Here is a 12,638-nt window from a genome sequence, read left to right on the forward strand (position 1 = left end):
CAGGAATGGGACAGATTCAGGGACAGCAGTGCTTTCCCCACAAAACCAAGGTGGTTGTGTTATTGCCTGGAGAAAAGGAGGCTCGGGGGGGACCTTTTGGTCTCCACAACTCCCTGACAGGAGGATGCAGCCAGGTGGGGGTTGAGCTCTGCTCTTAAGGAACAAGGGACAGGACAAGAGGAAATGGCCTCAAGCTGTGCTAGGGGAGGTTTAGGTTGGATATTAAGGGAAATTTCTCCATGGAAAGGGTTGTAAAGGATTAGAACAGGCTGTCCAAGGCAGTGGTGGAGTCACCATCCCTGGAAGCATTCAAACAATGTGTGGCTGTGGCACTTGAGGACAAGGCTTAGTGGTGACCATGACGGTGCTGAGCTGAAGGTTGGGCCTGATGATCTTGGTGGTCTTTTCCAACCTTAAGAGTTTTAAGATTCTGTGATTGCAATCAGCAGCCATCCCCAAATCCAGGCTGGGGCAGATGCACAGTGCCAAGCAAAGAGGAACGAACTAGTTCTGGGAAAAGGACACTAAGAAACACACATCTGGGAAGCCATTCTGAGGCCAGAACATGCCTCCAAACTGTGGCACAATTATCTGCCTCATGTTTACCCACAGAGTTTGCAAATAATCAGTAAGATTTGTGCTTCTGGGACTGGCTTCATGACACTGGCCCTGGCATGGGGACAGGCCACAAGACACCCAGGTGGAGGACCTGCCCTGGGAGATGCTCTGGACAGAAAAGCTGCCATGACAAACCCGAGCTGGGTCCGAGCTCCTGGGTGATACACACCATGTAGTATCCAGGAAGGAGCTTCTGTAGGAATTCAGCTTCCTTGTGCATCACAGTTTTTATGATGAATTCATCGTCGCTGGTGACATAGAAGAGGGAGCCGCTGGCCCCAGGGTTGGACAGCTCGATCAGAGGCTCGTTACATAACGAATACTGGTGAGAAAAAGGAAAAAAAAGGTGATGTTTTATCCCCCGTTTATTGCAGATTTGAGTTCTATGCCCTCAAGGGCCTTCCCCAGCATGTCATCACCCTGGGAGATTAAGGGGTAGCAAAGCTCAAGTGAGAACTATTTTCATTATAGGTTAGGTCTGAGCAGCCAAACTGATGGACAATTTATAATTAGAGACTAAGATTACAGTTCAGAGCATCCCAACTGCTCAGTATCCAACTAATCATCTGCTTTCAGGAACATCCAGCCTTCATAATGACATCTTATCTGTTCCCATTGTGCCTGCACGCACGTATCGCGTTCAGGCTCTTTGAGCACAGCCCAGCACACGCTGACGGACACAGAGGATTTCAGGAGACACCACAACCTGCTCAGGGAACCACGTATCACTGCACTGGAGGGAACACAAAGCACTGCCTGTTCTCCCCTGGCCTTGTGCTCTCCTATTCCCTGCAAAAGCAAGTGCCTGATCCACAGAATCCCACAATGGTTTGGGCTGGAAATGGCCTTAAAGCCCATCTCATTCCATACATGGGCAGGGACAGCTTCCACTAGACAGGTTGCTCCAAGCTCTATCCAACCTGGCCTTATTTTTACAGCCACATCTCACTACATCAAAAAAAAAACACACGACAAGACTTAGCCCAGGTGTGCAATCAAGAGGGATGAGCCCTGCTCAAGCACAGCAAAGAGTTCTGCATTGGGACCTGAACTGGGAGAACATGTCTAGTCACCAGGATCCTCAGATCCTCAGAGGACAGCAGGTCCTCAAATAAGGACTTGCCCAGCAGCAGAGGAAAACAAAAAGGAGAAAGCAAAGCAGGCGGATGCACTTTTCAGCTCAGTGCCCACCCAGATACTGCAGGGGTCAGGTGGGTTCAGGGCAGGATCACAGAGCTGCCCAGCGAGAGGTGAGATGGGGAGAGGGAGGTGGGGCATGGAAGGGAGATGATCAGAGCAATAAATTAAATGCTCATCATTATGTACTGAAAACAGCTTTCAGCTCTGCACAGATTAACAATCCCAGACTTGATCAAGTTAATCATCTCATGCATAATTAAAGGCATTTGCTGCTGTGGCAGGCAAGAGACAACCAGGAGAAGCAGAAACAACAAATCAGAGCCATGACCTTTGCAACTGAGGCAAACTCTATGCCTGTCTTCAGTTCTGAACACTCATCCATCGGTCAGCACTGCCTTGGCTGGCACAGGAAGGGTTCACTGTTACCCTCCCACCAGGCACTGGCACAGGTCTGTTTCACTGCGAGTGTTCAGCTGCGATCACCCCCATCTACAGGTGAGGTCACACAGAAAGGGCTGTTCCATGTGTGCACTCATGGGTGTGCTTCCTTCCCCAGTTCACATAAAGGCAAGGGCCCAAATTCAACCACAGTGCACTCGAAGCCTCAACAGCTTGTACTCCAAGGTATTTGAAAACCAGCCTTTCCAGCTCTAAGGAGCTTTTGGAGCACAAGAACAAGCTGTGGTTTATTCTGTCTTGTTAAGATGATTAAAATAACTACACTCACATAGCTCTCCAGTGAGTACACAAGAAAAAATTCCCATCTTTGTCCTTAGAGCCGCAGGGGACATTACAGGGTCGCACCCAGCAGAACACAACTCCTTTGGCTGGTAACAGTAAGTTATTGTTACCACAAGGACCAGAGAGGGAAGCCCATTGCAGGGCTTACACAGCTTACACTGTGTGCAGGTCATGGCCTCCCTCCAGTACAGGCTGGCAGCTGCCACTCAGCAAAAGCAGACTTGGAATCATGTAATGTTTTGGGATGGAAGGGATCTTAAGGCCCATCTCATTCCACCCCCTGCCATGGGCAGGGACACCTTCCACTAGCTCAGGCTGCTCCAAGCCCCGTCCAACCTGTCCTGGAACACTCCCAGGGATGGGGCAGCCACAGCTGCTCTGGGCAACCTGAGCCAAGGCCTCACCACCCTCATGCTAAAGGTAAATAAAGGAGGAAAAGACAGAGAAATGTAAAAATATATCCATACCAAATAATCATCTGGACGAATCCCAAAGAGCTCTCGGAAGTAGCGGAAAGCCACTGGGGCATAGGTCTTGAACCTGAAGTCGGCGTAGTGGTGAGCCGGGGTGAGGTTACTGCCTTCGCTGCACAGAACACACACATGGGCAGGGCTGTTACCATTCACCAGACATGGACACTCACACCAAAGCTACTGTGCATTTCAGATGCACTGAGCCTTGCCAAAAGACATCTTTGGAACAACAACCACCACCTTTCTTCTGTGGTAGGACAACAGGAAAACAGGTTTCAAACTATCCGCCAAAATCTATTTCCAGAGAGTAAAGGAACAACCACTTGCCAAGCAGAATATATTTACACAGAGAACATAGCTTTTATGAGCTTTGTTTATTCACAGTTAGAGAGCTCCCAGAAGGAGTTTCTTCCATCTAAGACATGGTATGATTTTGCGGAAGAAATTCTAGATGGACAGGTAGAAAGAAGCACGTAGGAAGGGTAACAAACTGGAGTGCACTGTGCTTCTCTGCAAGCCAGTGCACTGCAGAATCCAACACTTCCCACTGTTCTGTTTGTATGTCACAGAGTGGATTTAAAACATTCAGAGCATGGAACTCTGATCTAAAGACAGATGGAAGCTCTCTTGAAAAATCAGTGAGAGAAAAAGAAATAACTCACGCATTCATTCTTCCCCCCTTTTCCTTTACCTTGGGAAAAAAATGCTCTCCACCACGTAGAAGTCCTGCATCAGAACATCTCTCTCTGGCTTGGAGCTCAGATTGCCCACAGTATATCCAATCCCCAGCTGGATGGCCCCCTTCAGAGTGGATGAGGTGGTCTGGCAAAAGGAAAACAGCAGCCAGTGAGCATTTCACAGCAGATAATCATGGTAGCATCCCCTGCATTTCAATGCACCCGTGTCTGTGACTTCTGTGGGGTCATCTCAGGCACTAACTTGCTAACCAAGTTTACTCAGCTGCTGAAGAGATGAATTAGGGATTCAGATTTGCTGTTTGCAGGATTATGCTGTCCAAGGGTGCTGCATAAAAATCTCAACCAGATTAATAATTACTGGGCCATAACTTTTCCTCTGAGCCTGTCACCCACACTTGGGTGCCATCACCCACTCCCCAAACTCAAACCTTTTTGTAGGTGGTTTCCCCAGAAGCATCCACGCTTCGATGGCCAATCTTCTTTCCTTGGCCTGGCTGTCCTGGCAGTGATGGGCCCTGCAAGGAGAGCACAAGGACAGTCAGGGCACAGGCTGAGCTGCCACCAAGCACATACAGAGCAGCACAGCCACACTCCCACGCTGTACTGCACACAGGGATCACAGTACTGCCAGAGAAAACCCTGCAGAGTGCCAACAGGTGAAACTGATGCTCTTTGAATTCTACTTCCACCCCTCAAGAGGAGTTAGAATAGCAACACTCCACCTGACACCCCCACTGCTCGCTGGCAGAGCCCTCAGCAAAGATGCCGAGCTCGGAAAAGATCCAGCTGCCAAGGTTCCCCTGGTGCTTGACTGAGGTTTCCCATTGATTTAAAACAGTGATGTATTAAATCAAACAGCCACAGAGATTTATTCTTAAAATCCCACACCCTCAGGTGTCACACTGACACCTCGGGCTTTGCTGGAAAGATCAGAGCCAGCTGATGGGGACAGCCCAGCCCCACACACACTGAGATAATCCATTTAAGCAAGATCTCATCTGTTTACAATTCCAAGGCTGAGCCTATACAGGGTGAACCACAGGAATGTCTCTTCCACAAGTTTTGCAGTTTACAGAAATGCTATAGACTGCCAGTACTTCAGGGTGACAACAAACCTGCTCCTGTCCCCTTGTCCTCTCCTACCTCTGTGTCTGCCTGGGCCTTTCTTTGCCAACCCAGGAGGTAGCAGGTTGTGGCTGCTCTTTTAACAGCCTGGTGTAATCAGGTGTTGGGAAGTTCCCTGCAGCTCCTTTTGCAGCTCTAAGGACTCTCTACTCCACCACCAGGTGACATAGCAGCCACTCCCAAGCTCTCTGCCAGGTGACCCCCATGGATCCTGGAGCCCATCAGACAGCTAGAAATGCTGGTGAGATACCAGCACCATTTCGGGGTTTGCTACATTGCAGAACAGCTTTGGATGCTCCCTTGAGTAGCACGCAGAGAGATCCAAGGTCACTTCCCAAGAGACACGGTTCTATCCCTGTCCCTCTTGAGTGCTGCACAGACCCAGCTCTGAACCAACGGCTCCAGCAAACAATGGATAATTTTGCTCAGACTAAGAAGTTCTTTGTACTTTAGCTTTTGATCAAGAGCTTGCAGTTATTTTTGATCAATCTGCTTGTACTAAGGGGCAGTCTTGAGTTCTCCTTCAAAAATCCCATTTCCTACCCTATTTCATTAGCAGAGCCAGCCTTGCTCCTGAGCACTCCTCCTCCAGCAGCTGTGAGCAGCAGCACAGATCAGCCTCTCCTTCTACCAGCCCGCTGGATCTTACTCCATGCAAGCCCAAGCTGCGCTGTCCTGCCTTGCCAATGGCTCACATCATCCTCCCAACGTGATGAGCAGACACAGGCAGGGGGAAGGGACTGCCATCCTAGGAACTGCAGTGACAAAAGCCTTTCCAGTCTCTTCTCTGCTTGTGGCTGCTTCCAGGGCAAGAAACAGTGGCCCTATTTGTGCACTGAACTATGCAACCAACTTCCACAGAAGTTGAGCCTCCCACTATGCATATTCCTGTGCAGGTACAAAAGAATCAAGCGTGCCATTCCAGGGAAGTTTTTGGGAAGATTTTGCTGTTTGTGTATACAAATTCTCATCACCACAGGTGAGGAATGGGAAGGGGGACGTAAAAAAATTTGATCAAACAAAAATCATTTGAACATGATGCCCTAAACCACAAGTGTGGGTTTCAGGGAACAGCTTTCAGGCACAGAGCCTCCTACTTGATTCCCTGCTGCCAACTGTGAAGAGTTTTGCTCCAGAAGGTAACAGTGACTCAGAACCTGTGACCTGAAATATCTACAAGAGAAGATGAGTCCCTGGAGATGTTCCCCTGTTTTAGGGCTTCACAAATCACAGGCTCCCTGACTTGGCTCCCACCAGTGGGTAAGACCCAACACAGAGGACCTGGAGATGCCCAACAGATGCATTCTTTAGTTAGCACTTCCAAGTGCTGGTGTGGAAGAGGCGCCCTCAGTCACTGACGTAGAGGCATCATGGATCACCCAGCCAACAATGGCCACGTGATGAGCACAATCCCTCCACATCCCTTCTGCAGCTGCACTGATGCCAACAAAGGGACCCTGGAGACCTGCCACTAATTTTATTTCTCCCAAATAACAGATATTAATTTTTAATAATCTCGTAAGTATTTTGAAATCCAGTTTTGATCAAAAAAGGCAGGCAAAAGAGTTTCCTAGAGCTCTGTGTTACCATTTTTCAACACAGGATTGTCAAACCCAGCTTTACACATCTCACCTCAGTGATGGCTGTCTTCTTTGGGCCCAGACCTGCAGACAAAAGGGAAGAGCATCAGGAAAAGTAGGGACATAAAATAAAAACCCCCAACCCAACCACCAAACCTCTGAGAAAACAGCTCAATACTTTGTCTTTTCAAGTACAGCAGCCAGCCTTTAGAGCAGCTGGTTTTACTCCGTTTCAGCTTCACTAGTGCAGGAATCTGACGGTACAGGAGTCACCTGAACAATTTCATATTCAGAAGCACAAAAATGCACATTTTTTCCCAGCAACAGTATTTCCTATAGGCTTCAACAGAGAGGTCTTGCAAATCTCTGCTGCCCCATTAAGCAATGGGTCCACACTACGCTGAAGAGTTGGCTCCATGCAGAAGCCCAGAGAGACACTCCTGAAGCTGTTTTCCAGCCACTCAGAAGGCACTTGACAAACTATATTGATAATTGAATCTATTTATAGAATCCAATGTCCAAATATATCACACAAATGAACGCATCATTCATCTTTATTGCTGCCTCAGGAGAAGCCACTGCTGCTCCATTACAGCCAACGGTGGAAATCAGGGTTTTGCCTCAAGCTTTTAGATACATAATCAGAGCTGGAAACACAGGCCCAAACCCTCTGACATGAGGCCATCTCCCATTTCCTAGCCTGAGTTTGTTTTTCTGAGCCCAAGTTTGCAAGAAGTTCCTTCATTTCAGACAGCAGTGAGCACAGGCTCCTGTGTGGAATGTGGGACCATGAGATCCAGCCCAGCTGGCTCCCGAGAGCTACCATGAAGGATCAAGAGCTGCCAAAGAGGAGCTCCCCACACCACCCCAGCACCTCTGTGTGCACAGGCCAGTTCTCAGGGGGGAGTCTCCTGCACAGAACACAAACCCAAGGGACAGGTTTAATGCACCTGTTTCCAGGTATGAGCCTGCCACTCCCTGTTCCTGTCCTACAGCGTTCCTTATCAACCCATAATCCTTCAGAAAGGGCTTAATTTTGCAAGAGACCATCGAGTGGAGTTTTGAGTTCATCTACACTCAAATTAGGGGGTAGTCTTCTCTGGGGGAGAGTGTCTCTCCTGGCTGGACAGCAGGAAAAGCCTGGAGCACCCAACCCAACTTCTGCTGCTTCAGCATCTCCCCTATCTGGTGAAGGAAGAACTTTGACGGTTCACCTGTGGTACCTGTTCAACCCCCTCAAAGTGAAGCAGTGATGCTGCTCCACGGCTTGTTTCAGAAGGAGCCTGAGCAAGAACTTGGGCAAACCTTCAGTAGCTGAAGCAGCTCCAAAAGAGCTGGAAAGGGACTTTTGACAAGGGCCTGGAGGGACAGGACAAGGCAGAATGGCTTCCCACTGCCAGAGGGCAGGGTTAGATGGGATATTGAAAAGAAATTCTCCCCTGTGAGTATGGTGAAGCCTGGCACAGGGTGCCCAGAGCAGCTGTGGCTGCCCCTGGATCCCTGGCAGTGTCCAAGGCCAGGTTGGATGGGGCTTGGAGCAGCCTGGTCTAGTTGAAGGTGTCCTTGCCCATGGCAGAGAGTGGAACAAGATGAGCTTTAAGGTCCCTCCCAACCCAACCCATTCCAAGATTCCATGATAATGGGATAACAACAGCACCAGGGAAGTGTGTGACTCAGTTACATTTTGGAAAATATTTCATACTCTGGAAAGCAAATAAACAACAAACCCAACAAAAAATCCTTGGTGATCACAGGGGAGATGAAGCTGCTCTGACTCAGAAGTGCTGCAGGTTTCTCACTGTCCTGATCTTCACAAACTGGGCAGTCCCTCATGCAAAACAGGTCCCGTCATGTGGCATTTGGAGCTGTCTGCAGAGCACCCCCGGGCCTACAGCCCGGCCTGTGGGGCAGAGCCAGAGCGGCACGGGAAGAGTCACTTCTCATTATTTTCTTTTAAACAGTGCCCAGCTCCTGCGTCAGGAGCAGTCACTGAAACGCCACTCCGTGTGTCGCACAACCCCACTGCAAACGGGCAGAGGGAAGTGAGCAGAGCGGGAGCCCGAGGGGTGCCGAGCAGCTCCCCTCTGTCACACAGCCAGGCCGGGTCCCCTCCGCCCAGGGGGAGTCACTGACACGGGCGGGTGACACACACCAGGAGTGACGTGAACCCTGTCACTCCTCCAGCAGCGCATGGCTCAGGACCACCGTGAGCTCCAACTGTGCCGAAAAATTAGTTCTTTGGCCCAAGCCAACACAATTTTGTGATTATTGAACAAAACACCCTGCAATGGCCCAGAGAGTAGGAAGTAAGGCTCTGAGTGAGCATTTGGCCAATGAACTTCCAGGGCACAATCTGAAGCAGCACTTCCAGAGCACTGGGGAATCCAAAGGAGCGAGTGCTGCTCCAGATTGAGCACTGGAAATCGCTGGGAACGCAGCGCAGCTGAGAGCCCCGGGCCAGGGGAATGTGCTCTCCCTGCATGGCTGCCACCGCTCTCCTGCCGCACTAATCTCGTTTCTGCACTTTGTCACAATTCCAGAGCTGGAGATTATCTTTAATTTTGTGGTAATTACCACAAGCCGCTTTCATTCCCAGCTTTTAAGTGTCTGCTGCTGTACACGTACCAAATGTGGAATCGACGCCAACCACCTGCACAAAGGAAAGGTATCGGAGGCAAGGAACCGCAGGTCTCTGGGAGAAATGACGCTTGATGTGGGTAAGAGCAACCCCAGCAAAACTTCCCTCTGCCTCCACCAGTAATAAAAAGTAGTCAGCTTTATAAAATCAACTTGTCTAGTCAGAAAATGTAAAAAATCTTCCACTGGCTCCTCTCTGCATGGCACACGGCTGTGCTCAGCTCAAACAAGCTGACAGATGGCCTGGCAAAATCTGATTTAACTCCAGCTCCGGGGGTTATAGAGCCACGAGGCAGCACTGGGGTTTGCGGGAGTGGGAGCACTGCTGCGGGAAGTTTCGACACTTAACAAGCTAATTGAAATGATTCTTATCCGATTTGGTGTGGCTTACGAGGCTGTGCTCAAAAATGTGATGAGTGGCTCTGGAGGGGAAACCCTGAGATGAAACCCCAACTTTCTGCCCTGCCTCCAGTCTGTGCCTGGGCTCTGCCAGGCACTTCATGCATGCTTGACCTGCTGCCTTCAGTTCTGTTCTCATCTGTGCATGGCTTTGAGTGACCCTGTCCCAATGCTTGGGCTTCTACAGAAGTGAAATAAACACTTCAGTTGTGGCATTCAGCAATTCCCGTATCAGACTTAAATTGTGTTTTTTTCCATATTCACAGTCACATCAGCCATCTCCACCACTAAGCTGACACCCTACAGGACAGGCAGGAATTTCCTCCTGGAAAGCCTCTGCACAGGAAAGGGCTTAAGTTTCAGCTCTACCAGTCAGAGGAGCAAAACCCCCACAAGGTGAGGGTGGTGAGGCCCTGGCACTGGTTACCCAGAGGAGCTGTGGCTGCCCCATCCCTGGAAGTGTCCAAGGCCAGGTTGGATGGGGCTACCTGGTCTAGTTGAAGGTATCCCTTCCACTTCCTTCAAAACCAGCTGAGGCAGGTTGACTTGCCAAAAACCCTTCATCATCAAAACAGGCATTAGAGGCTTCTGTCCCCTGGAAAGGAATTTCTTAAAAGGTTTACAAAAATCCAGCAGAAGCCTAATTTAATATTATAGAATCCTGGAATATCCTGAGCTGGAAGGGACCCTCAGGGATCATCAGTGCAGCCCCTGGCCCTGCACAGACACCCCAACAAGCCCAGCCTGGGCGTTCCTGAGAGCGCTGTCCAAACGCTCCTGCAGCTCTGGCAGCCTCGGGGCCGGGCCCATTCCCTGGGGAGCCTGGGCAGTGCCCACATGATCTAATAACTAAGCTTTCTTTATAAGACAGGTCTATACACAAAGACATATATTTATAAATTGTAAGTATTTGATGCTTTATGGTGCCCTAGAGAAGTCAAAAGAAATCTGAATAGCCAGTGGACTCCTTTCTCTGATCAGAACTGCTGCTGCATCTTAACTAAAAGCTTCACTTTACCTAAGGGTTTATAAGGATATACAATGTGACTGGAACTAAAAATACATGAAAATATAAATGCCACGTAAGCTCCTTGGCTGGAGGCTGCAACAGCATGACTCCCCCAGAAATCCAGCACGCCAGGGACCTGCAGTTTGCCACTCACTCCCAGCCTGCTCTAGTGGAAGGTGTCCCTGCCCATGGCAGGGGGATGGAACTGGATGAGCTTTAAGGTCCGTTTCAACCCAAACCATTCTGGGATTCTATGAAATGCTGACAAGTTACACACACCCCAAAGGAGTGTGTGAGTCTCATTTTTCAATTTCTCCATTGAGAACAAGACAATGTGACACACCTGAACAGCCCATTTGGACATTAAAGGGATGTGGAGACTGTGACCAGGACACTACAATTCCCTGTTCCATCAGACCCCTAACACAGACTCACTCGGTCAATGCCTTACAGGCAAAGGCAGAAACAAGAATGCCAAGACAGGAGCTGTGGACGTTAAAGCCTCTACACATGTATTGCTATCGAAATACAGGCAGAAAGGATGGAAATTAAATGCATCCATCAAAAGAGACAGCTGTTACTGCCTGTAAGGGACTGCTGGTGAAAACTAATTAAAATTAAGGGGAGTTAGGAAAGGCAATTCAGCGAATCATGGAATGGGTTGGGTTGGAAGGGACCTTCAAGCTCATCTCGTTCCACCCCCTGCCAAGGGCAGGGACACATTCCACTAGCCCACTATCCTCTGAGCCCCCTCCAACCTGGCCTTGGACACTTCCAGGGATGAGGCAGCCATAGCTCCTCTGGGCACCCTGTTCCAGGGCCTGCCCACCCTCACAGGGGAGAATTTCTTCCCAATATCCCATCTAACCCTGCCCTCTGACAGTGGGAAGCCGTTCCCCTTTTTCTGTCCCTCCAGGGCCTTGTCCAAAGTCCCTCTCCAACCCTCTTGTAAGCAAGAAAACACTCCTCAACTGGGAAGCAGCCCCTAAGCCAGCGTGGCAGCCAGCTGGGCTTTCTGAGGAGCCAGCAGAAGCATCAGGCTGTGTCTCAAGGCACAGGCAACAGCAGTCCCTGAATTTCTTCTCGCACTCCACACGTGGGGCTCCAGCTCTCAGCACACAGGGCAGCAGCACAGGGCAGTCCTGGGAGGGACATCACAGGGAGCAGGAGCTGGCTTAGCAACCCCCCAAAGAAGGCAGCTGAGTACAACCTGCCCTTCCCAAGCACCTGTTTCCGATCATTAAACATACTTTCTTCCCATTTGGTTTGGATGAGAAACATCAAGTAAGGCACAATATTAAATTAAAAATTTGTTTTTTTCCCCCCTTAAGCGTGCCATCTCTTGGCAGAAAGATCTGTAGCTGTTCTGCACCCTGGGCATGGATCACTGCTCCTGCCATCCAAGACCTTGGAGAAATAATACAGAAATAAAGCAATCTGAGATAAATTCTGCTTGTTATGTAGAACCTACATAAAGCTTTACCACCTAAATATATCTGTTTTTCCCTGGACACTGCCTGACTGACTGACTTTAGGAATCATCCACACAAAACTGGTGCTGGTCAAACCCAGTTGACCCTCTCTACCAGCTGGTTTACCCCATTATTCATTCCAGTGCTCAGGCAAGGCTGGCTCCATCCCTACGGGCAAGCATACAGGGGGAGGAGAGACCCGGCTCTGATGTGCCTACAGCACAGGTAGCTCAACATTCCTCGGGACACTTTAGCCAGCATCCAAAGTCCAGCAGCTATATGCAGCAGAAATGCTGGAAGCACCGGGCAGTGTCCAAACTGGGCTACCAGGAGCACCCAGAGATAAATAATCCTGTTTAATCCCACCTAAGCCACCCTGACCTCCCCCCGTCCCCTGCTCCTTCTCATCACCCACACAGGCTCTGTGCCTTGTCTGAAGCCCACAGGAGCCACCTTCACATAAAATGACATTTGCACACCAGGATCTGCTGCCCCAGCTCCATGTGCTACACTCTTCCCATGGCCTTTGTCTTGTTTATCTCAGCAGAAATGCTGGGGATGGGAACAGCAAGGCTTGTACAAATAAATGGCTTGTACAAATGAAGGGAAGGAGTTTAATGTACAGGCTGGGCAGGCCGGGCCTCGGGGCACTGCTGGGGCACCTGCTGAGAGCAGTGACACGGCTGACCCCTCCTTTCCACCCCGGGCATGGACATGCTCTTCCATTAAGTGGAGACAGACAGGCG

General features: G+C 49.8%; 1 protein-coding gene across 1 annotated transcript in view; it reads right to left on the minus strand.

The window, feature by feature from the left end:
- PIP5K1C (phosphatidylinositol-4-phosphate 5-kinase type 1 gamma) overlaps positions 1–6,463 on the minus strand; it is a gene marked incomplete at its 5' end in the record, with an annotated part of 24,154 nt that extends 17,691 nt beyond the window's left edge. The window contains 5 exons of the mRNA XM_017739035.1: positions 788–940; positions 2,967–3,084; positions 3,664–3,794; positions 4,099–4,185; positions 6,428–6,463. Coding sequence (XP_017594524.1) covers positions 788–940; positions 2,967–3,084; positions 3,664–3,794; positions 4,099–4,185; positions 6,428–6,463 — 525 coding nt within the window. The remainder of the gene's footprint in view (positions 1–787; positions 941–2,966; positions 3,085–3,663; positions 3,795–4,098; positions 4,186–6,427) is intronic.
- Between the last annotated feature and the right edge of the window lie 6,175 nt (positions 6,464–12,638).

Source organism: Corvus brachyrhynchos, unplaced genomic scaffold, assembly GCF_000691975.1.
Source record: "Corvus brachyrhynchos isolate BGI_N302 unplaced genomic scaffold, ASM69197v1 scaffold130, whole genome shotgun sequence".
NCBI lineage: Eukaryota > Metazoa > Chordata > Aves > Passeriformes > Corvidae > Corvus > Corvus brachyrhynchos.